At 36.4% G+C, this 23939-nt stretch overlaps 1 protein-coding gene across 1 annotated transcript; it reads right to left on the bottom strand.

Annotated features, from left to right (window-relative positions):
- Positions 1-652: 652 nt before the first annotated feature.
- Positions 653-21762, bottom strand: RDH10 (retinol dehydrogenase 10). The gene is made up of 6 exons (XM_081324866.1): positions 21454-21762; positions 19729-19964; positions 8089-8187; positions 6236-6381; positions 5466-5597; positions 653-2828 (listed from the first exon to the last, which is right to left on the bottom strand). Exons 1-6 carry the CDS (start codon positions 21743-21745, stop codon positions 2705-2707), a joined length of 1029 nt encoding a protein of 342 aa, XP_081180992.1. The 5' UTR covers positions 21746-21762; the 3' UTR covers positions 653-2704.
- Positions 21763-23939: the final 2177 nt, after the last annotated feature.

Below are 23939 nucleotides of genomic sequence, written 5' to 3'. Positions count from 1 at the left end.
ATAAATAAATAAAAAAGCAATCTTTTGTGGAAAGACAAATCTAGTGGAACAAATGATCACCATTTTACACCATTATTACAGAAGAACTAGCATGAACAAATGAAAATCAAAATATATTTTGTTTTTAAAAAGTCTACTGCAAATCAAACTTTAGATGCTATGCACCTGTAGTTGCTAGGTCTTTAACTGATCTGGTTAAATACATTTTGTAAACACAGCTGGTGTCTAACATAGAACTGGGAAAAGCACAAGTCGAACATGTCCTGCCTGAGAATGCTTTTATTATATGGGCAATTTTAAAATACAATCAGTTTTTAATGATCCATGATCTTTCTGGGTTATAAAGGTTATTTTTAAATATTGTTTTTAATTCTTTAAAAGCATAAATATGTGTAAAAAATCTGATATTTCTTTTTAAAACTTTTGGAATTCTAGAAAACAATTTGTCAGTCATAACTATCAAAAGATGTATCTGGGAAGAGACTTACCTAGATGTGATGTATGTGTGAAAAAAAAGCATGGAGAATGGTATAAAAATCTGTTGGGACAATAGAAAACTTGCTCTAGAGAACCTTTATGTAAGCAAGGTACTAATACTGTCATGGAGATAGTGGTTATGGTTTTGGCCAGGATGCTGCTCTTAATGTTTTAAGGGAGTGGAGTGCAGTAGGCAGGACCATAAGCATCTAAGGTACTTGAATAAGATAAGAATTTAAGTGCATTTTAGACTTGAGCTACAGCTTCCATGTGGTTTCCATTTCAAAATAGTATAAACTGAAATTCATCAAAGTTAATTGGAAATGACTCTTGCAGCTATTAGGGAAAAAACAAGTCTTCAAGAGCCAGTTATACAGCTAGGGTTACAAGTTGCCCATCTCTAATTTTAATGCATTTGCAAATCTAGTCAACAGGTTTTATCAAATTATGATTAATCAGACTATGGCTTCATATAATATCTCTCTTGCATGTCCTAGCAGAGATAAGGCAAACCACATCAGAATAATTCTACTATATCAGTAGTTTATTCATGTATTTTGACATGACAAAAATCATGTTGTAGAACAGGCAAGATTATCAGAAAACTTCCAGTGACAGAGCTGGAACTGAATAGCCACACTCAAACCAAAGCTGGAAAAAATAATTCCTATCATACATGTCTTAATTAATTATGGTTATTTATTGGATAGTAGAATATAGTGCTTTATAGTGGCCAGAAGAAGTGTTTAAAATATACAGCATTGTCTCCTTTTGTCTGGAATAGTGTAAGATAAAGATAAGCATTTCAGTAGTTTGCTACAGCTGCTTTTTGTTTTTAAAACTTTGATCTAAATGTTGTGGCATATATATGCAATGGAATCCATATTCATTGTAGTACATACTAAAGCTATCCTCCCATAAAGAATGCCTTCTGGAAAAAAATGCACTGCTCCTTTAAAGGTCCCACTACGGTGAAAATATGAATATTGATTAAGCCAAGTCATCAACTACAACCGTATTTCTTGATACCATTATTACCATAGGAACAAAATATAAAAACACATATTCTCCTGTGTTGAACTGGAATGTAATTAATATAAAAAAGTACCCTAAAGCTGGACAGCATTTAAAACAAGTTATATCTTAAACAAGGTGGCTAATTTTAATAACCACAAAAGTTGGTCAGTATTTAACATGACATTCTAAAAAAAGGTCACAATTTTATAACAAATTTACAAATGAATGATATACATTTAGATATAGAGGTAGAAGTTCACCTTTACAATATTCTACTAATACAGTTTACCAAATTCAAGGCACAAAATTGTTCTTACAAAAAAGGTAAAAAATGTTTTCTGCTCTATAATGCAATTAACAAAAACATTTTACAGTCTTGCTAATGTTCAAGTTGCATCTAATAATATTACATTTTATTTGTGTAACTCTTTAATGTGACAATTGGCAGGAGGACCAAGATTTATTTTTTTCTTAACTCAATTTGCTTTTGAATTTTAAGTGAAAACATGGGTTATTGGACAATAATCAATGACAGGTAAATGGATTTCACTATGTAGTCTAGAAAGACTAATTGTATCCAATTCCATCAAAGTTGGCTTTTATAGTGGTTGGTTTTAAATGCAAGCCATATATTCTTATCTAATAACAGAAAGAAATGGTATGGGTTATGACTTCAATTCTGGAAGCAATTCAAACTTCCCGTTAATGAAGACATATTTAGATTCAAAATATGCAACGTTGAAAAACAAAAAGTAATTCAAATGTATTATCCCACACAGACTGAGTGAGGTTTTGAAGCACTGCCCTGCTACATTACATATTGTAAATGACAACCATGAAAACATCACAAGAAAATGAACAATTGATGAAACAATTGAATTGTCTAATTGCATGACCATCTCAAGAGAAATCATACAAAGTTTCTATAAAAAGAGTAGCATATTACTGTACATCTAACAAAGTTTCAAAAGAATAAGGGTGATCACTACTTTTTATAAATTTGCCTGTCACGGTTCTGAGGAATTCTGATTACTCTACATACAATATGTAAAAAAAAAAAGTTTTTCCTGTTCTCTATCCAAGTATAGGATCCAAGAGAATGTCATGATAAAATGTTAACAGTTGCTCCTGCTAAATGCAAGTGCCCTCCAGAATACAGTTCTAGCATTTGATAATAATTCTGTTACAAATAACAGTCCTTTATAAAGTGTTATATTTCATTCTTTGCTTCGTTGTTATTTGTGGCCTGTTTTCGTTGAGCAATGAAAGGATACATACACTTGTCTGCTCCCAAAAACCGGTACATGCACACAACTGCTTCAAAAGGTAGGATACTAAAACAAGGAAAAATATGAACAGGATTGTAAATATAGCAATAAAGATGGTTATTATTTGCTTTTCAAAACTGCAATATCAAATGTAAGAAAATTAAAATACTATCTAGAGCAGATTCCCTCAATATGATAGGCTAAGGATAGCAGTTTTTTAAGTTTCTACAATTATTGCTTCTATTCTACAAAATCAACAAATCAGAAACAAAGTATAAATAATTCCTAAGGCTAAAATAATGAAAGTATCCATTATTATTAAATGTGTCAAAAGTAATATAATGAGTTAAAAGCTTTACTGGTGCAAATTCTAACATTGTTCCAAACAGCTACAGGCTCTGGATGTTAATAAAACTATTCTGTACAAGACTATAATGTGTTTTATGGACAATTGAAGGGCTTCCTCTGAAGCACAAACCCCACCCTATTTTTCACTAAAGAATGCTTCCCAGGGTGGCTTAGTCTTGGCTGCACACACTTTTGACTATTTTAACTAATGACCTATTGACAATGCCTCTGTAGAACAATACAATAATTTTATCAGCAATGACAATTCATCAAACTGTTACCTATTTTAAAACCAGTATGTATTTCCTTTCTTAAGTCTTACTCATTTTTAGGTAAAAAAACAACTAATAATACTCAGAGATCAAGGCCAAAAGACCAGAAGGACCATTTGACTAGATTCCATATTCAAAAGGGGCCTCACACTGAAATATTTGTTAGCATTTTTTTATTTCAAAATATTTGCACTATGCCTAATTCTTTCCTTGGTACTTTGCTTTTGTTTTCATGTGTTACTGTTTCTATTTTCATTGTATCTAGAGACTTTTAACAATTGGAAATGGTATGAGCCCTTGAGGAATTTTATAAGACTTTATACAGATTTGTGAAGTTCCTTGCAAAGGAAGGTGGTTTTCCAAGAAATAAATAATCCATAAAATCAAAACAGGGAAAATATCATAGAATGTAACAGTCCAGATGCCTTTGATTAAGGAGATGCACTGTTTTTTAATTTCACTTTTATGATTCCTCCCAAAGACATTTGTGAGCAGACCAGTATTGTTATGGGTAATTCTCAACTTACAACCAGTTATTTGATGAATATTCAAAGTTACCCCATCTCAGAAAGGGTGCTTTAAGGTTTATAAATACACTTCCGGCTATCTGTCCCCCACATGGTTACACCGATCTGAGTATCTGGCAATCTATTCACTTTTATGACTGATAACAAAGTTTAGATCTTTGAGATCTAAGCCCGGCCCTGTTCATCTCACAGGATTCTTGTTGTGGAGTAAACAGGAAGAGGAAGGTGTGTTGGACATATTCACCATCTTAAGTTATTTATAAAAATAATAAAGGTAACAGAATAAGAGTTGGAAGGGACCTTGGAAGTCTTCTAGTCCAACTCCCTGCTTAGGCAGGAAACCCTGTACCATTTCAGACAAATGGTTGTCCCTTAAAAACTTCCAGTGTTGGAGCATTCACAACTTCTGGAGGCAAATTGTACCACTGATTAATTGTTCTAACAGTCAGGAAATTTCTCCTTAGTTCTAGGTTGCTTCTCTCTTTGGTTAGTTTCCATCCGTTGCTTCTTGTCCTGCCTTCAGGTGCTTTGGAGACTAGGTTGGCTCCCTCTTCTTTGTGGCAGCCCCTGAGATATTGGAACACTGCTATCATGTCACCCCTCGCCCTTCTCTTCGTTAAACTAGACATACCCAATTCCAGCAAACCATTCTTTATATGTTTTAGCTTCCAGGTGAGGTACAAATAATTAAATAAATGAAATTAATGCTGTGAACTTTTCAGGGCTCATCAGCAATAGATTGGAAATGGTTTAGTTAGGTATTATCATTGATTTCTATGGAACGTAAAAGTATAATTGTGCAGAATTCATGCCGCTTAAGCCAGTAAAGCCAGAATATGTGTCCTTGTTATTCTCCAAACTAAATTTTTTTGGATACTTTCCTTTTTGGTATGCTACCTGCGAAGTCTATTTTGTGTTTCTGTTCCTTCAAAAGAAATACAGTTGCCCTAGTGATGTCCCCATATTGATGGGCTATTGTCGTAGTCCAGTGGTAGAAACTTGCTTTGCCCCTAAAAGCATCTGCAGGCAATGCCTGCTACTACCCAAAAACTCTCCAATAGTAGATGTGAAGGACTTCTGCTTCATACATTTTGCCAATGAAGGGAAACAGTACTAGCACAGACAGAAAGAATGAAGAGAGGGATCCCTAGTGTTCTCTGAGTTTGGTTGTTTTCTCGTAGACATTTCATTACCCAAACTAGGTAATATCATCAGTGCTAGTCTAGCACTGATGATGTTACGTAGTTTAGGTAATGAAACATCTGTAAGAAAACAGCCAAGTTCAGAGAGCACCAAGGAACTCTCATTTCAACCCTGAGCTACAAATATTCTCTTTTATAGAAAGAACACTGCTTTATGCCATGTTGGAGAGCTGGTTGTATCAATCCCATAAATTATGAATAATTGTAATTCCTGGGCCATTCTGTGCTATCACATTTTCTTTGACAAGCAATACTACTTGAGTTAATTAGAAGAGCTGGACATCTATCCCAAAGTCTGACTGCCCATTTAGTTCTGGAAGATGTATATTTTACTGAGTAGATCTAAATAATGACCTTTTCATGAAGGTAACCATATACATCAAACGAGGTGTGCAAATCATAGGTTGGTCAGTCAGTATAGCTCTCATAGCTTGCTTTACACAGTAATCTGGTTTCAAAGGTGGAAGGAATGGCTCTATTTCTTTTCTGAAAAAATAAAAATAACAAACCACATTTTAAAAATTTATCAGATAAAAATTACATGAAAACAGAAGACAATGTCAAACAGTTTTGTTTTATTGATTTAGTAGGGTGAGATTGAGGTCCTTGCTTAATACAAATCATCCTTCCCACAATGTATGCACCTTCAGAAACTAGGACAAATAATATAGGTAGTATAAAATTTAAGAGTACCATCCATTGTAGTTGGAAACTCAGTAGCATAGTACAAATACCAATAATGAAGCCAAATTAAATTACCTAGACAAAAATTACAAAACTAGAATCTTACTAGAATTTTAATTGTTTAGGACATGAGCCATAACCAGGGCCACAAATCATGATTACAAACTTCAGACTTAACTGTGAGTTATAACAATGAATGCTCTTTAATCTAAAAGATTTAATATATATTATATAAATATTAACAAATGTATTTAATTTAAGAGGCATTTACACTGCACTAAAAAATAGTATCTTACAATCACAGCAGAACCATAGGTCTTAAACTAGCTATGGGAGTCTAATGAACTATTTTAAACATTACCACATTAGAATCCAATCCAATATATTTTCAAATATAATAGACCATGTTTTCCCATAACATAGGAAATATGCCTACTTACCTAATTCTGCAGCCTCTGAACATTCCTGTATCTACGAGGTAAGGACAAACCAGTGTTGTTTTAATACCATCTTTTTCAGCTGCCTTTAGTTCATGGCTCAGGGACTCATGAAACCCCACAACTCCAAATTTACTGGCACAATAATCCTAAATTGGTGATATAAAAAACAAACATGGAACAAGTTACACAATTTAAAAAAAATAGACTTAAACCGATCGTCCTTTATTAAATAAAAATGTCTTTTTGAAAAATTAAACTTAAATAACATTCTTTGATGTTGCTTTTTGAAGAAATAAAAAGCCCTCTGTCTTTCAAGCAGCATTAAAAAAAACACCCATGTCTCAATTCAGCCATTGTTTTCTTTTAAAGAAAGAAGAGCTACCTCAAGCAATTTGGAAAAACGGCCACTAAATAGCATATTTTTTTCTTAGGTTTGCTCAATGGCTTTGATTCCAGAAACTGGAAGGTTTGGACTTTTGCACATTAGTAGCTAAGTCTGAGCAGTATCAGGACAAATCAGAATCTTAATCCATAGTATAAAGTTTAATTTAAAACTTAGGAAGCATTCGATCAAGGGTACTGAGAAAGAAAGAAGGTGCAGGGGAAGGAAGGAAACTACAACAAAGGTCAGACATACCTCAGATTAATGAACTAAAATTTATTAATTTATCCCTTTTAATGGGCCTAACTAAAATTATTGCTTCCTATTTTATTATTAATTAGGATTAATTATTAGTCCTATCTTCAGTAGTAAGAAGGAAAACACATAGCTGATATTGGAAACCTGCTTTTGTCATAATAGAAGAATAATTTACAAATGTCCTGGGCAAATACAGAACCACAGAGTTGCACTTAGGCTACTAAGTCCAACCCCCATGCTCATAGGAGGAATCCAGTTTGAAGCATCCCTGACAGAAGGCTGTCCCACAATGTTCCTCCTGTTGTGACTCTAGCTGCTTTCACTGTTAAAGTAAGAAATATCCTCCTATTGATCAGATGTTTTAAGCACCATAAGCAACAAAGAGATGCAGAGAAAATATGCTGGTAATGCTAGAGACAATACAGTGAATAGACTTGCCAACAAATCACATTATCTCAGCATCTTCCTGCTATCGCCTATCAATAGCCAGAAAAAAATGTAACCTTAATTATATTAGAAACAATCAATCAACAATAAAAAACAATTTAAAACAAAAAGCATCACTATTCAGGAAAGAAGGAAGAAAAGAGAGAAGGAGGGAAAAAAGAAAGGAAGGAGGAAGGAAATATGGCTCTATTTTTACCAGTTACCAATTATAGTTCTACCAAGTTACCAATTCTGATTCACTTTGAATCTAAGCATGTCTCTGGCAATGTCTTTTGAACCAGGAATGCTCTATCCAACATCTAAATTCCTCAAATGACATAAGGCTGAGTGACAGAGGTCCCAGGTTCATTTCTTAGCATCTCCCACCACTAAATGAAGCCTCTAGAGATTTGCTGCCATTTAATAGGAACAATTTTGTGTTGGTTTGGTCAGTAAAAAGCTGCTTTATAGCATGCCCTAATAATACTGTGAGATACTAAATTTAACTCTCATGTCATTGAGATTTCATCAATTAAGGACTATTTTTCTTCTACAATGATAGCTTTACAACAAACTTTTCTATAAAAGATCTGAAAACGCTAGTGGTAATCTCATTGCAATGCTTTTAGTTCACTGGTGATTTTGTTTTCCAAAGATACTAGATTAGTTACTCTTGACTGATGGATTCCTTAAAAGTTGAATTGTTTTGTCCAAGTGCTGCACATATTACCTTGCACACAAACTCTTTCAACATGCAAGAAACATGGTTTAAGAAATTTGTACAAACCTCTACTCCAGCAGTACTAAAGAGGCCAAGAGAGCTTGCAACAGTGACAATATGTCCGTGGTTCAGTTCCAGCATTTTGGGAAGGAATGCTTTAGTGGTCTGCAAAGAACAAAAGAAATAATGTTTTAATCTTTAATGAGCTGGCCCAAAGGTAAGACAGCCAAAACTGTCAAACTTAAGCAGTCCTCCAATCTGAAACCTGCTTATTTCATTTCAGGATCAAGATGGAAATTTAAGCAAAAATAACTAAAAATGTTAATTTATGTAAAATTGTTGAAGCAAAAAGTAAAAATGAATTTATAAAAGTGCACTATATAAAATTACATAGGATAGTACATGTAGTTCTAATTAATTGTCTACTGAAAATATGCAGTTATTGTATTAAGTTACGCTTCTATAGGACTATAAGTAAAACCAAGCCTATATTTAAGGCACTATGTGTAACTATAATGTACAATAGTTGGTTTGATTTGGCAGCTGGGGGAGGGGAGAATATATCCAACTGTGGATTACTCAACAAATATTGAATAAACATCATAGGTAAATTGTCAGGATCCTTGACAGAAAATGCACTTTAATCTCTTAAAGATAAACATGCATGTCATCAAATTAAATAGATAAAGGCTAGCTTTGCTTAAAATGTCCTGATGCATATGTAAAAACAATTACTACAGTTCAGATAAAAATGCTATCATCATAGCGAGGTTGGTAATCAAAGGCCTGTAACATGTGCTGAGTCAACAGTGATGACAGCTTCCAGATCCTTGTTTCTTTTTAATAATTACTTTAAAATGAGGTTTGCCATGGATCAGCCTTTCAGACAGAGGGCATGTTCAAAGGGAGGAACATTCTCTAAAATGGCCATAGGCCACTAAGATAACTTCAGAAGATCTCTTCTGCTAGCTATCAGTGACCATATCCATAAATACACATTACTGTATGAATGAAAAACTATACTACAATGCAGAACTTTCCCCCTTAAGATTGTCTTATTGTTTGTATTTCAAAATTTATCATTATTGCAGTCCCTCAGAGCAACATTTAGCCAGTTCCCTCTTACTAGCATACAAGGCCAGAACATCACCACCACCCACCAACAACAAAAAAATACTCTCCACAAGGTTTCTTTTAAAATCTCATCCCACAAAAACCAAGATATGTCTCTGTGGACCTTTATGAGTTTCCCCATGCAGAAATCTATTTGAAATAGTAAAACATTTATAAGGTGCAGCTGCCATGTGCTTGCAGTAAGAGATAATGTGCTAGAATTGCATTTCTGCCAAATTGATTGTATCTGTAAGCCAAAATAAAGGCTCAGTTTTGAACTGCTATATATCAATTCTACATACATGTGGATTCTTCTCCCTTGTTCTCCCTAACTTAAATCATCTGCCATATGAATTTGCTCTCTAAATAACTGTTGGCTTAAATAATTTTACTAACAACTAACTCAGTCTAATTTCATTTTTATGTCAACTCTGTTTTTCAATCAGAAATGAGTCAACAATTTTTACACGTTCCTTGAACTAGAGATTTGCTTGAAGTTATTAACTCTGAGCTCTGAACACCACACAAATAAAGCATTTTTATGTGCAGTTATTGGGTGACAGAAGATTAAAGGTTTTTGCTTCTACTGATAAAATATTTATTTCAGAATTAATCTTGCTTGTTTGATCTGTCGACTCCATTTTCCTTTGGAGTTTTTGAAAACATTCTAAAAACTTATTGCAGAACAGATAGTCATCTTAATTAGAAATGCAAAATCTAAGGTACATACACAAGGTTGTTACCAACTTGCAATTTTTAATGTAAGAGAAGGAAAAATAAGCACATGATTTGACAGAATCAAAACAGTTTGACAATATGTATTAACTATAATTAATTTTAATTAAATGTCAATGCCGTAAAATCAAATTTAGCTTTTTCATTCTCACCCCATTTAACTTCAATTATTTAAAATATAAATGTAGCACTTCCTTTATATGTTACGTGCTCAAGACCTAAATTGTGTGATTAAAGTATATATTATGGAAATAAAATATGATATCACTTTTCTCAGTAATATCTGGAGTATTCATTTTGTTAATAATCTGAAACTAGAAAGAAGGTAAGTAGTAAATCCTTCTTTTGTTCTATGCCTGTGTTTGCCCCGGTTCCTTTCAAAGAGTTGTGATTGGAAAATGCTGAACGCCCAACTGGTCAACATAAGCAGTTGTAGCAGCTGATAAAATGTATAGACTCTCCTTTAAGAACTTTTACAAAAAAAATTCATGTCTTTTAAAATGATTTCTCAGCAGCTACAAAACTATATTGAAAACTCAGATTTGGTGCCTAAAACAAATTTCTATACACAGCTCTGAATTCATAAATTTAGTATAGAGTTTCTTATTTTGAGCTTGTCAGTCCTCTTACAGCAGAAGGCATCTGCAAATATGTGTCTTGAAAAAAAGAGGGTCTACTTCATTTAATCACCAAAGTCAAGATTGTTAAATCATGATTAAATACAATTTATTGTAGGCCAATGATTGCCTAGTTGCTTGTAAAATATTGAGCTCTTTCATACAATAAGACAACAGGACCACACTGCCATTTACTTGCAGAAAATCTCAAGTTCAATTTCTGGAATATTTAAGTAGATTTGGACAGTTGCTGCCAGTCAATGTCAATCATAATGAGCTAAATGGACTTTGTTGTTGTTGTTGTTGTTGTTAGCTGCGAAGTCGTGTCCGACCCATCGCGACCCTATGGACAACATTCCTCCAGGCCTTCCTGTCCTCTACCATCTTCTGGAGTCCATTTAAGCTCACGCCTACTGCTTCAGTGACTCCATCCAGCCACCTCATTCTCTGTCGTCCCCTTCTTCTATTGCCCTCGATCTTTCCCAGCATTAGGCTCTTCTCCAGTGAGTCCTTCCTTCTCATTAGGTGGCCAAAGTATTTGAGTTTTAGCTTCAGGATCTGGCCTTCTAAAGAGCAGTCAGGGTTGATCTCCACTAGGACTGACCGGTTTGATCGCCTTGCAGTCCAATGGACTACTAGTTTGATTTAATATCTCTTTAAGTAACTCTTGATTTAATACCTATTTAAATATGTGAGAGTTTGGAAAATAAAAAAAATACGTTGAGAAAGAATTGCATTACAACACTTTTTATAATCCAGTTATAAATATAGAGTATTCCATTAACAAAAGATGTTATTTAATTGATAAATAGCAAATAAATGAATAAAATTCAGCAATTTTGGCTTTTAAGACCAAATTTTTTCTAACACTATATTCTTCAATTTCCAATATGAATAGAGAAACATAAACAAGAGTTATATTAAGATTTATATCCTATTTTTATTTTTGTATGGCTCAGGGTAGTATATGTATGTTCCTGCCTTCTAATTACTTTACAAGAAACCTGTGAGCAGGGTTGGATTAGGAGACTCACCAACAGCCACTCAGTCGCCTTTCATGCATAAGGGAGAACTAGAATTCATAGGCTTTTGGTTTCTAACTTTAACCACTTCATCAAATTTATTTTTAGCCTGCTCCTGATTGAGTCTTTGACTAATATGGAGAAGAAATGCAGCTAATATATGAAAAAGTACCAATCTAGATTTAGAGGGAAGCTGTGAATTAGCTATAATCACAAAAATCTTTTAAAAAACATACCTAGCCTCATTACTACATGTTATTATCCCATAACATCAGGATAATTTGCCATCCCTAAACTTACTTTTTTTAAAAAAAAAGTTGTTAATTTTTTCCACTAAATAGTCTTATAAAGTTTCTGAACCAAATGCCTGATAAAACTAGTATAATGAAACATCAGGATAATTTGCCATCCCTAAACTTACTTTTTTTAAAAAAAGTTGTTAATTATTTCCACTAAATAGTCTTATAAAGTTTCTGAACCAAATGCCTGATAAAACTAGCATAATGAAACTAAGCAAGTATATTGTTTTATGAGATAGGGACTAAGATATTTCTAAGCATGGAAAACTTAGTTTCAAATATCCCCCTCCTTTATTACTTTAGTTGTAGTTTTAAAAACATCAAGAAAGCTAGGTGAAAAGATAAAACAATGTCATACAAGCACAGAACTAAAATTTCAACTAAGAAATATGAAAACATAAATAAAACAATAAAACATGGTCCGAAACCAAGTTTTAGTCTATAATATGATGTAACTAGTATGGTTCCTACTAATACCAGTACCTATTTAATGAAGCAACCAGGAGAACAACTGTTAACCATATTCTGTGCACAAGATGCAAAGGAACTGGCTCAACTACATTTACAGCCATACAAGGAATTCCCTTGATACCTGCATAGAAATTACTTTTGGCTGTAGGATAGAATTCTGTATACCGTGTCTAACCGAAAAAAGTGCCAAGTTGTGGGTCAAGAAAACTCAGATCCTATTGCTAAGAAGAGGAAGAATATAAATGGTAGTAACGATAAGGAATTATAATTCTGTATTAGGACACTGGTATTGGGGGACAGCATCACAAAATTTACTTTCATTTACATTCAGTACAATTGTTTTTAGCAAACTACAAGGACTTATATTAGTCAGTGGCACAGTGGTATTTTTATGTCATTGACTGTATACTGGATAATATGAAATGTTAAAATGGTGGGGGGGAGAGCAAATGCATTAGTAAAACCATGAGCTTTAGAGCAACACTTTGCTAGCCAGTCTAGTAATCAGGCCTTGGTCAAACTAATTTTCATTTCAGCTGTCAGGGTAAATAAAAAACCAAAGTATCGGTCAAATATAAATATATAAACATATAAAATAATCTAATAAGCACAAAATCAAATGAAAAAGGACAGGGTGCAGAAAAATATTATGAGTCTCTTGACTCCACAATTCTCTTAAATGGTATCTGAGAATCTTTGGTTTCCAACAGCTTCTAAGAGTTCCAGTCAAAGAATAAAATCCTTAAAGTTGATTATACACACCCATTTTGTTCTGGAGAAAAATCTATGTGATTGCAATGACACATAATCAATCTACACAGATTACTTACCATCAAGAAAACAAATAAGCCAAAATGGAAAATGAGCTAAGAAAACAAATGTCAAAATGGGAAATGGGTTAAGAAATTAAAAGTTTAGCAATCTTTGTCTCTACATTTCTCACACACTTTAATTCAAGATGTTAAAGGAAGGAAAACAAAGTTGGTAGAGACTTTACTAAGGAATAACAAAGAAAACATCAAAAGCTTATTTTTAGGTGCAGAATCTAAACTACCAAGAGTTCCAGCAAAAGGAGTCACCTTTTGTCTTTTAGTTGTTCATTACACACTAGAAGTTTCCTAGCACCTAAATCCTAAGTCTCACCTACTAACACATTCAATTTCTAGTTGTGAAAATTCTTCACCCCTGTTTAATTAGCACCAAAGCTTGTTGCCATTTGGTTAAAAATCAATAAATAATGCAAATACTTAAACCTTGCCATTTACCACCCAACTCAGTTTAAATACCAATTATTGCGAAATGTAAGCACACTATTGTGTTCATGTCCTGCTTCTGGAATTTTTATAAGCTGATCCCAAGAGAGGCAGAAATGCTGGACCAGTTGTATCTCTGGCGTCATCCAGCATGGGGCCTCTGTGAAATGGAGAACAGTGAAAGGAAGAGAGTCACCTGTAGCTCTACTAAGGCAGGAAACATCCAAGGAATTACTTCAATATATCTAAGTATGAGATACATCACTTACACAATGCTAATAAAGTATAATATTGATCTAGAAGTTGAAATGAAATCAATATTTTAAACCTGAATTGTCCTTCCACATGGACAAAAGATCTTTCTGTTTATGGAGGGAAATATTCCAGAGGCTTCCTGTAAATAGAAGAGAATGGAATCCCCACTGCAGCTCCCAGTATTATTTTCCATTCTGCTTCAGAAATATTCAATTGGAGATGGCCCTAGGAAAGGAAATTTGAGAAACCTACTCTCTAGACCAGGGGTGTCAAACTGCCGGCCCGTGGGCCAGATGCACCATAGTGAAACCACGCCCACCCCATTGCCAGCAATGACAAAAAAAATCACAATATGTCGCAATACATCACGTGACCATGCGAGTTTGACACCCCTGCTCTAGACAAACCAACCAACCACCATATAAGCTTTGTTCTCATACAATGGGCATTTACTGCAAAAATCTTTTTCCACAAATTGGAGGAAAAAGATACATAGGATCTGTAATTCTGTAGAAAATGATAAATACAGCAAGAAGATAAGAGGTTTCTCTCAGAAAGAAGTTCAAACAAAAATAATTAGGCTTTCCTTAGAAATACACTTTAAATGATTCATCAGTCAATGTAAATATGCAATATTGATAGCTTACAAATCAGTGTTGCCAGAACAAATTAAGTTTTTTATGATTAGAAACACAATTTAAGATAAGCGATATTTGCATAAGACAGCCTATTTTCCTTTCAATAAACAATTAGGAAAAAAATTGTTTACAAAATATTTGCCTTTTTACCACACCATTCTATACTTTTTTCAGAAGAAAACTCCATTATGTTTAAGAGAACAGTTTGGAAAGTGAATCGGTGTATGCAAGTATACACCAGACCAAGAAATGACTTAGGTTATAATGGGTGGATTAAGTTAAATATATCAGACAAGTAGTGACAACAAAATGTCTCATCTTTGCCATAATGAAGTAGTGACAAAATAAGTTTCTTACAACCCCACCCCCAGAAGAAAAGTATTGCTCCCAGATGTATTATGTCATGTACTTCCTTGTGTAATATGTATCACTCCTGTATTAATTTGATTCTGGGAACAAGCAGGATATGCCCATATCCTACTATAATAAGGAAATAAAAAGAGTACTATAAAATAATTCATTCCTTAAAAAATAGATAGAACACAATGTTAGTTCTTTCTGCTAATTTTTATATAATTTCTACATTACTTTTCATTACAAGGAATCTGAAAGTACTTACACCTTATTAAGCACTGCAGAAGAATGCAATAGAAATATTTTAAAATAAAGCAAAAGAAAACATTGGAAACAATAACAAAAATATATTTTAGTCAAAGCCTAAAATAGATAAGCAGAGAAGAAAAATTAGTAAGAGTTAAAAAAACTTTGGAGATATAGGTAAAAATAGAATTGGTAGGAAATTCTGGAAATTGCAATCTGAATGCATTTTGGGGTCACCAAATGGAGAACACTAGCGTATAATCCCATTTTTGGAAAATAATAATAATGATGATGATGATGTTGGAAGGGACCTTGGAGGTCATCTAGTCCAACCCCCTACTCAGGCAGGAAACTCTATACCATTTCAGACAAAAGGCTGTCCAGTCTCTTCTTAAAAACTTCCAGTGTTGGAGCATTCACAGCTTCTGGAGACAGGTTGTTCCATTGGTTAATTGTTCTAACTATCAGGAAATTTCTCCTTAGTTCTAGGTTGCTTCTGTCTTTGGTTAGTTTCCATCCGTTGCTTCTTGTCCTGCCTTCGGATGCTTTAGAGAATAGCTTGACTCCCTCTTCTTTGTGGCAGTCCCTGAGATATTGGAACACTGCTATCAAGTCATCCCTCGTGCTTCTCTTCATTAAACTAGACATACCCAATTCCAGCAACCATTCTTTATATGTTTTAGCCTCCAGTCCCCTAATAATCTTTGTCGCTCTTCTCTGTACTCTTTCTAGAGTCTCAACATCTTTTTTAGATCATGGTGACCAAAACTGGATGCATTATTTCAAGTGGGGCCTTACCAAGGCATTGTAAAGTGGTATTAACATTTCACGTGATCTTGATTCTATCCCTCTGTTAATGCAGCCTAGCACTGTGTTGGCTTTTTTGGCAGCTGCAGCACACTGTTGGCTCATATTTAAGTGATTGTCAACTAGGGCTCTGATATCCCTCTCACAGTTACTAGTATTCAGCAAGGTACCACCTATACTATACTTGTACGTTTGGTTTTTCTTGCCTAAATGTAGAACCTTACTTTTTTCACCATTGAATTTCATTTTGTTAGATAGTGCCCAACATTCAAGTCTGTCAGCTCATTAGTTGCAATTTCAGAGTTTTCTGTATATTTGACTGTCATCAGATACAGATCTTATAAAAGGCAGATGAAGTTTCCAATAGAAGACTGTTCCAAAAGTAAGAAAAAGTCAGAAAGTCCACTTTCCCTACTAGTGATATGGAAATATATTATACCTTTGTATTTTCCTTAAGATTCCTATTGCCCCTACCTATTGACCTTCTTCAAATGGGTGGTTGAAACATGATTTTTCCCATGGGTGAGTACATTGTGCAAGAGAATGTTGTTTTCCTTGTCATTTTAAAATTGTTCTAAACTCTTTTTAATACTGCATGCTGCCTAGAGTTGTTATAACACTGGGAAGCTTTACAAATTTTAAAAATAAATAAATTGGTGCCAACTGACAATATTAAGTTATCTTTGTATTGTAGATATATGAAAATATATACATTCAATTCTAGCATCTCCAAAGAAAGAATTTTGAGGGAAAGATGTGCTCAAGAATTTGGAGGGCCACAGACAACCCCAATAGATAAAAGGGAGATAGAAAGTTTCATTTCTTTTACCTTAAGATAGTTTCATCTGTATACCATTGTTGAGTTGAAAGGTAGTATCACAAAAGTGAGATCAGTAAATACTACTTATGTCAACTGAATCTAATTCTTTGTAAATAGAGACTGATCAAAAGAAAAAAATCAGAAAAAAGGGTTTTTCAAAACGATTGATGTGCAATATATAATTAGATCTCAGTATCAGTACTTGGGCTTTACATTCCAACTATTTATTGCTGATCTAAAGCACCGAGCACAAAGTAATCGAAGCACACAATGGAATATCAAAAGACTTCAACTTCTATCAACTTGAGAGTTTTTAATAACCATCAGCTTTCATGACTTTCCATTTTTATTCAATAAGCATACCTCAAGTCTTAGACTTGATGTATAGCACTAATTGACTTAGTTTAATTCAAGCTTAATAAAAGATCAAATAATGCATCTGATGAGAAGGTTGGATATTAAGTGCTCAAAAACTATACATACAGTATAATAAAGATAAGTATCTGTGAACAAGCTTGCTGGGCTTTACATATAAAAATTGGAGTTAAAATCGATGATGATGAAAAAACATATTGAAACAACTCAGATACACCTACTTTCAGCCACTTTTAAAACGCACAGATGAGAACAACTGTCTAAAAGATACTTGAGGGCATACTTAAAAGCACTTGTTAAAAAAAGCCAACTATTTAAACTTTTGCACAGAAGTAGACCCACCATTCATCAACTGGCACTGCATCTAAAAATGACACTAAGGATTGTGTCCCATTGTGTCTTCCTTGTGGAAGAAAGCCATCCGTCAACAGAAAAAGCAGTGAAACTCATATGATAGTAATTCTGGGGGGTCTTATGCAGAATAAGGGAAGAAATTTGCACAAAACCTCTTTTCCACTAGGTAGTACAGAGGAATGAAGGCAGAGCCTATCACCCAACTTCTTAAGAATAAAGATTGTAGCTTAATCAGCAATGGAATTCAAGATTGTAGAAGACCAATTGTTGTCACCAGTACACAATAAAGATTTCCTATAGTAACATACTAAATGATATGTGTATTTATGATCATCAGTAGCAGATGTCAATAGCTCAGACTCTTTTTGTTTTAATTATTTTTGTACTCCTGGTAGTTTGGATTGGAAAACAAGAGATGCCTAAGTATCACATAAGAAAGTAATTTCTTCCTAAAGACATTTTCATGAACTACAGAAATCATGTACATGGAACTAGAAAGGTTGTGGCTGCTAACTAAAACTATATAAAGTTGTATAACAAGGAGCATTTTTAGTGTTTTATTGGGTCTGTCTGCTTCAAATAAAACACTATTGGTCCAGAGCACAGAGAAAAAGTCAGAAATAAGAATAGATAAAAGTTGCTACAATAATCCTACATACTTTACTCAAATTCTGTTGACCACAATGGAGCTTATTTGTTAATAAATACTTATAGGATTACAACTAAATGTTCTATTAGTTGGGGATTTAAAAACGATTCCTTAAACCACACAATTTTGTAAATAAATGATTTAGTTGCTGAAATGAAGAACAAGATAATTCAGGAATTTAATGAATGACAATACTACCAAAGCCTCTCATTTTTATATTATGCCACTAACCAAATTAGTGGTTAGCACTTTTTCTACTTTTTTGAGTATCAGCTAGATGTTTATCCTTCTAGCAGAAAAAGTTTCTAAGTATAGTACTTTCCTTTTGTAAAATATTAAAGGCAAACTTCTTTGAATTATGCAACTGGTATGTGCTGAAATGGGGTCTCAGATCAATTCACTTAGCAGTATACCGTGTAGATCTAAAGAGTGTGCTTGACAGAAGGATCATGAACTACTTGTCTGCTCTTCTCTCTTAAGATACATTCAGCATGTATTTAAGATTCTCAATAGCAAAAAGCTACAAGCTATATCAACATTGCAGGTGCTGGGATGGTGACTACTATACAATGGTGTGTGAATCATTTAAAAAATCATATTTAATGAAATACTTGTTTACAGTCAGTAATAGAAACCATAAAAGTAGCATTCTCAACATTAGAGGATTTAAGACTGCCAAGAAAGCAAAGGGGGCCAAGGAACCATTTCTATTACTCAAGTGCTCTTTAGATTCAATCGGCTGTAGACTTACCTGGGAAGTAAGCCCCTCTGGGGATGCCAGTACAAGTGATGAAAGCCACAATCATTCAAAGTCTACTTCAAGTAGCAACAGAGCAGAAAGTAGACTATGAATACAGCACAGAACATTTATCAGCCCAGTGATTGAAAACAAGGCTAAAATGTACTTCTGCTTGTGATTTCAGATAGCTGCTACTACTCAAATGACAAAATATTCTGGTGAGCCATGATCATAGTCAAAGTAGTGAAGCTCCCTGTTTTTGAGGCAATAGTTTCTTACAGCTAGTTCCAACTAGATAAATCAAATGGGCTGTAAAGCATGTTTAAAAATATGCCTTTCTTCACTGTCATAACACATTAAATATATTATAACTTCTAAAGAGCCAGCTGTACAATATAATTCAAAAGGAGAACTAACAGAACTCACAAGTGAATGTTATTTAAATCTATTGATGTTTCTATAGTAATATCTCTGAACTGGAAGATCTATAACATTCCCAACTCTTACTGCAACCTGTAAGTTAATTTGACAAACATGTGTAATTACTATTTTCACGGCAGTATAGTTTCTATGGATCAGGCTCACTGAGTACAAAGATCAGCAAAAAGGTAGATGGCACAACAGTCTAGGGCAAAACCAGTGGTGGGATTCAGCCAGTTTGTACCACTTCGGCAGAACCGGTAGCTAATTTTTTGTTGCCCACGCCCAGAATGGACTTCCGGAAGCAGCATCCACATAGAGAACCGGTTGTTCACATGTTTGAATCCCACCACTGGGCAAAATTATCTTGAAGCTACAGTCTTACGCAAAAAAAAAAGCTACAAATTTTAAACTTCATTCAACTTTAAAAGAAAGGACAAAGTAAAAATGGAAACATGATCATGAACTAAATAAATAGCCTTGCTCATCTTCAGAACATCAAAGTTCACTGTCATTCGGCTAGAAATAAGTATATTTACCCAGAAATGTGCATGGCAATTAACCATCATGGTCCTCTCAATAAGCTCATCAGGACATTCCAGAAGATGGTGCCCGGAAACAACACCGGCATTGTTCACGAGGACTGAGACTTCACCAACCTCCTTGCAGACTCTCTCAGCAGTCTTGTATACATTCTCTCTGTTGCTCACATCACAAGTGTATGTATGAACTTGTAAGTTGTATGGAGGTAGCACTTCCTCTTCACCATGCCCAGCTGCTTACAGAAATCCAGAGAAGCAAAGGAGAGGGACAAATAAGAATTTAATTAAATATATATTCAGTGTTTCCATACCAGGAAATAAGAGGCAATTATTAATCTACCCAGTTTGACAAGATTCTTGTTAGTCCTGTTCCAAAAAATAAAGTGTGACAACTACATACCAAAACAATGAAGTACCAAGCCCTACAGAGCTAATCTTCAGCAGTGATCTACTGATGCCAATTGGAAGGTAACACGACCAAGGATTGCACCATTCTGATTTAAAAATGAAGCTGAGCAGCCCCAAGCTCAGTGGGGACATGTAGACCTACCTTTTCCATATTTGTTCAGAAACAAGCATTATTGAATACCATTAATTTATTTTGCAGGCTGCAATTTTCGAGCTATTTACCTGGCAGTTAATGCTACTGTCCTAATTAAGGCATACTACCAAATAGGTTTTAACATTATTTAAAATTATTTATATCATTGTTATTATGCCAGTCATTACTTCAAGCAATATCTATATCCTTCTGTCAAGAAAAGCATTTGACATGAGCCCTTTTTGCTTATTTTATATTATAGCAACTATTTCTTAAATTATAACAATTTATTTACAAAAGCCTAACTCCTACTATGATAGAAACAAATTCTATTGTCACCATTATCATTTTCTGTAAGCTTTGAACGGTTAAACTTTCGATTATTTATCCAGTGTTTTTCAATATATTCAAAGTCGTGGAGTAGAATGACATGGAAATTTATTTATTTAATTTGTACAACCACCCATCTCCAACCAGTGACTCTGGATGCAAGCAATCATGAAACATTTAAAACACAATAAAAAGAAAAGTAAATGCAAATAGCTAAGAGACATTGTAATACAATACTATCAACCTCAATCAGATGAACAAGAAAAAATGCCCAAATTCCTAAACTTCTTGGGTGACAGGAATGGAGAATATTTTCCCAAGAGCCAATTTCAAGGATACTCTTCAGTGCTTCTCCTCCATCCTCCACTCCTAAACCCAGAACTTTTGAATATTTTCAAATCTGCTGCCCTTAAGAAAAGAGCAGGACAAGTCGCTCTGGAGAGGCTGCAAAGCAGCAAGGCAACTCAATGGACCTCCTTGTGACTTGTGGAAATGTCTCCTCCTGCAAAACACCTGGATATTCCTACCTTAGCTCTGGGCCAGAACCAATCAGTACTTTCATTCTAAGTAAAGAAAGCTTAATGCAGCAATTCTTCTGAAGGGTCATCTAGATGTACATTGAACTCAGTGAAACAGGAAATGCCTATTCCAAGCACTATCAAGAGTAATAGTTTCAACTGTGGCAATCATACGAATTTCCCCCCCCCCTTCTCATTGCAGCGCACCTCAGGCTAGGTGGTGATACCCACACAGTCCAATTTTCCTTCTTTGATGGAAGCCATACTTGATGCCTTCTTTCCCACTCGGGAGAATTTGGCGCCCGCTTCACGCGCCAACGCCAACCCCGTTACCTTTCTGAGCCGCGACCACAGCTTCTTCCGAGATCTCCCGGTAGATGTGCCGCACCATGCCCGCCGTCTCCTCGTTGCTCTGCTTGTTGATGTCCCACAGGACCAAGCGTGCTCGGCGGCGGGCGAACTCCAGAGCGAAGAGCCGACCCAGCCCGCTACCGGCTCCGGTGATCAGGCACACCTGCCCCGCCACGCTCTTCTCCTTGGGGCGCACGAGCCATTTGGCGGCGGCCACCACGAACGCCCAGAGGACCTTGAAGGTGACCACGAAGAATTCCAGGATGATGTTCATGGCTGCCGAGCCGCTTTTTCGACGGAGAAGCCTCGGGGGATGCGGGGAGCCGCTTTCTGGCGATGGCGCGAGCGAGGGAAGTGAGCGCGCGGGGTTCCCCGCACCGGTCTTGGGCACCGGCGCAACAAGTCAAAAGCAGCGGGACTGCTTAGATGAGGAAGCGTCCCTGTTCTCGCCCGCCTTGCCCCGAGCAGTAGAGTGGCTCCCACTCTTCAGAGAGACAGGCAAGAGTCTCTCTCTCTCTCCCTCTCTCTCTCTCTCTCTCTCTCTCTCTCACACACACACACACACACACAAACACACACAGAGACTTTGGACACTCTCTAAAGACACCTGGCTGGCCGGGACGGACCTCCAGAGAGTCCAACTCCACCCCGCCTCTGACTCAGCGGTTGTTTTGTGCAGCGAGCACAAGCCCTGTTACTTAACGGCCACCGTGCCTCTCCTGCAACCTACACCCGGCGAGTCGACTAGGGAAGTCGGCAAAGTACAAGTTCTGAGAAAAGCAGCCGGCGCTCCTGACCAGGATTTCCCTGCGTCCTGCCTCACCCGCTCGGGCACCGCTGGGCTCCCCTATAAAAGGGCGTGCTGCGCGACCACCTTGCCTGCTTTCACTAGAATACCGAACGGGGCCAAGAGGCGGCTGCTTCGAGCGCCACTGCCGCTCTTCCACGCCTCCTTTCCCCAGCCCTACCTGCAACCTTTACCTCGCGTCTACGCCAGAGCTCCGCGCAGCGCCCGCTATGTGAGCATGTTCGCACCGCTCGGGGCTCTATATAGCCCCGGCGCGAGAGCGCCAGCCCGCCCCCCAACGCCCCCCTCCGTCTGCGCTTCGCAGCCCGGCCCCTCCTCCTCCTCCTCCTCGTCCACTTTGCAACCCGAACCGTTTCTCCCCACGCGTTTTCGCCCAACAGCGCCACCGTCGCAATTTGGCGGACGGCCCGAACTAGACCGAACGGGCAAGCCCGCCACGCGTGGGACCTTCCCCACCTCGGTAGGCCGCCCAGCTACCACCGGAAAAAAAAAACAAAGGGTCGCGGTTTTTTCTTTTGTTTCGCGGCGTCCACGGATTCGGCCCAGGAGTGGGCGATTGTGAAGAACAAGCCTAAGTGCGCGTCCTTTGGCAGCGAATCCCATTTAAGTCAACAGACACCTGAGTAGAGTATAGCGCTGAACCATGGTGGCACCCCGGGTTAGAAGTCCCCGTGGCTAAATTCACGTAATACTTACAATATACAAAAAGAGGAGCCAGGAGTTAGTTTAGGGTGGTTAGCGTGGTTTCTAAGCCCATTCAGAATTCTGTACCATCTTTGAACAAAAGTTACATCGCATAAATTTAACTCAGTGTTAATCTGATTTCAGAACAAAAGGGGTGGTTTTTTTTTAAGGTACTGCTGTTTGCTATAACAGACTAATCCTGCCGGAAACAATGTGAATCGGAAACATTATTGAGTGGAACTCCTAATTTTCTTTACAAGTGGAGAAAACTCTGCAAATTGAAGCAAAAGATAGGCGCGTTGCTTTCTACCAGAAACCGCTTCCGTCGTTTGGTCCGCAAGACCACCTCGACGTGCAATTTTTTCCCCCATCGCCATCCCCAATAACCGGAGATCTGATTAATTCGATCCACAAAGCGGACCCAAATAGTTGAAGACATTTAAAGTTGATTTAATCCTATCCCACATAAACTTCCTAGACATCTGCAGTGATTTCAAATGGAATTTACGGCCAAGATAAAGCATACGGACACGAAATTCAGCATACGGATCAAATTCAGAAAGGATTTCTGTGTGTGTGACGTCAAACCGGTCATTCAGCTAGATTTGGAAGGCTGAAGTTGAGGTGACCTACAGACAGCAAAATTCCTAGCCGGCCAATGATGTAACATCAGAATGCACCTGCCTGCATGCCTCTGTGTAGAAAGACTTGCTCCGGTAGCATGTTGTAACTCCAGTTTTTCCCTTTTGCCCTCCTAGGGTTGAAATGTATGCTGGGGAATGTAGTTTTTACATAAGCATTTGGCTTTTCTTTCATCTTTTAGGCTTTCCTATGCTTCGGATTCAGTTTACCCATTGTAATCGTAATGAATAGGATCTACTGTAAACTAAAGCCTCTTTCAAGTCGAGCTTGATTCCCGATGACATGGTGGACAGTCTGCAGTTTTCTTGGCAGTAAAATGAAAGAGGTTTGCCTT

This window comes from Vipera berus, assembly GCF_964194415.1.
Source record: "Vipera berus genome assembly, chromosome: 3".
Classification (NCBI taxonomy): domain Eukaryota; kingdom Metazoa; phylum Chordata; class Lepidosauria; order Squamata; family Viperidae; genus Vipera; species Vipera berus.
This window is presented reverse-complemented; position numbering and strand designations above follow the sequence as displayed.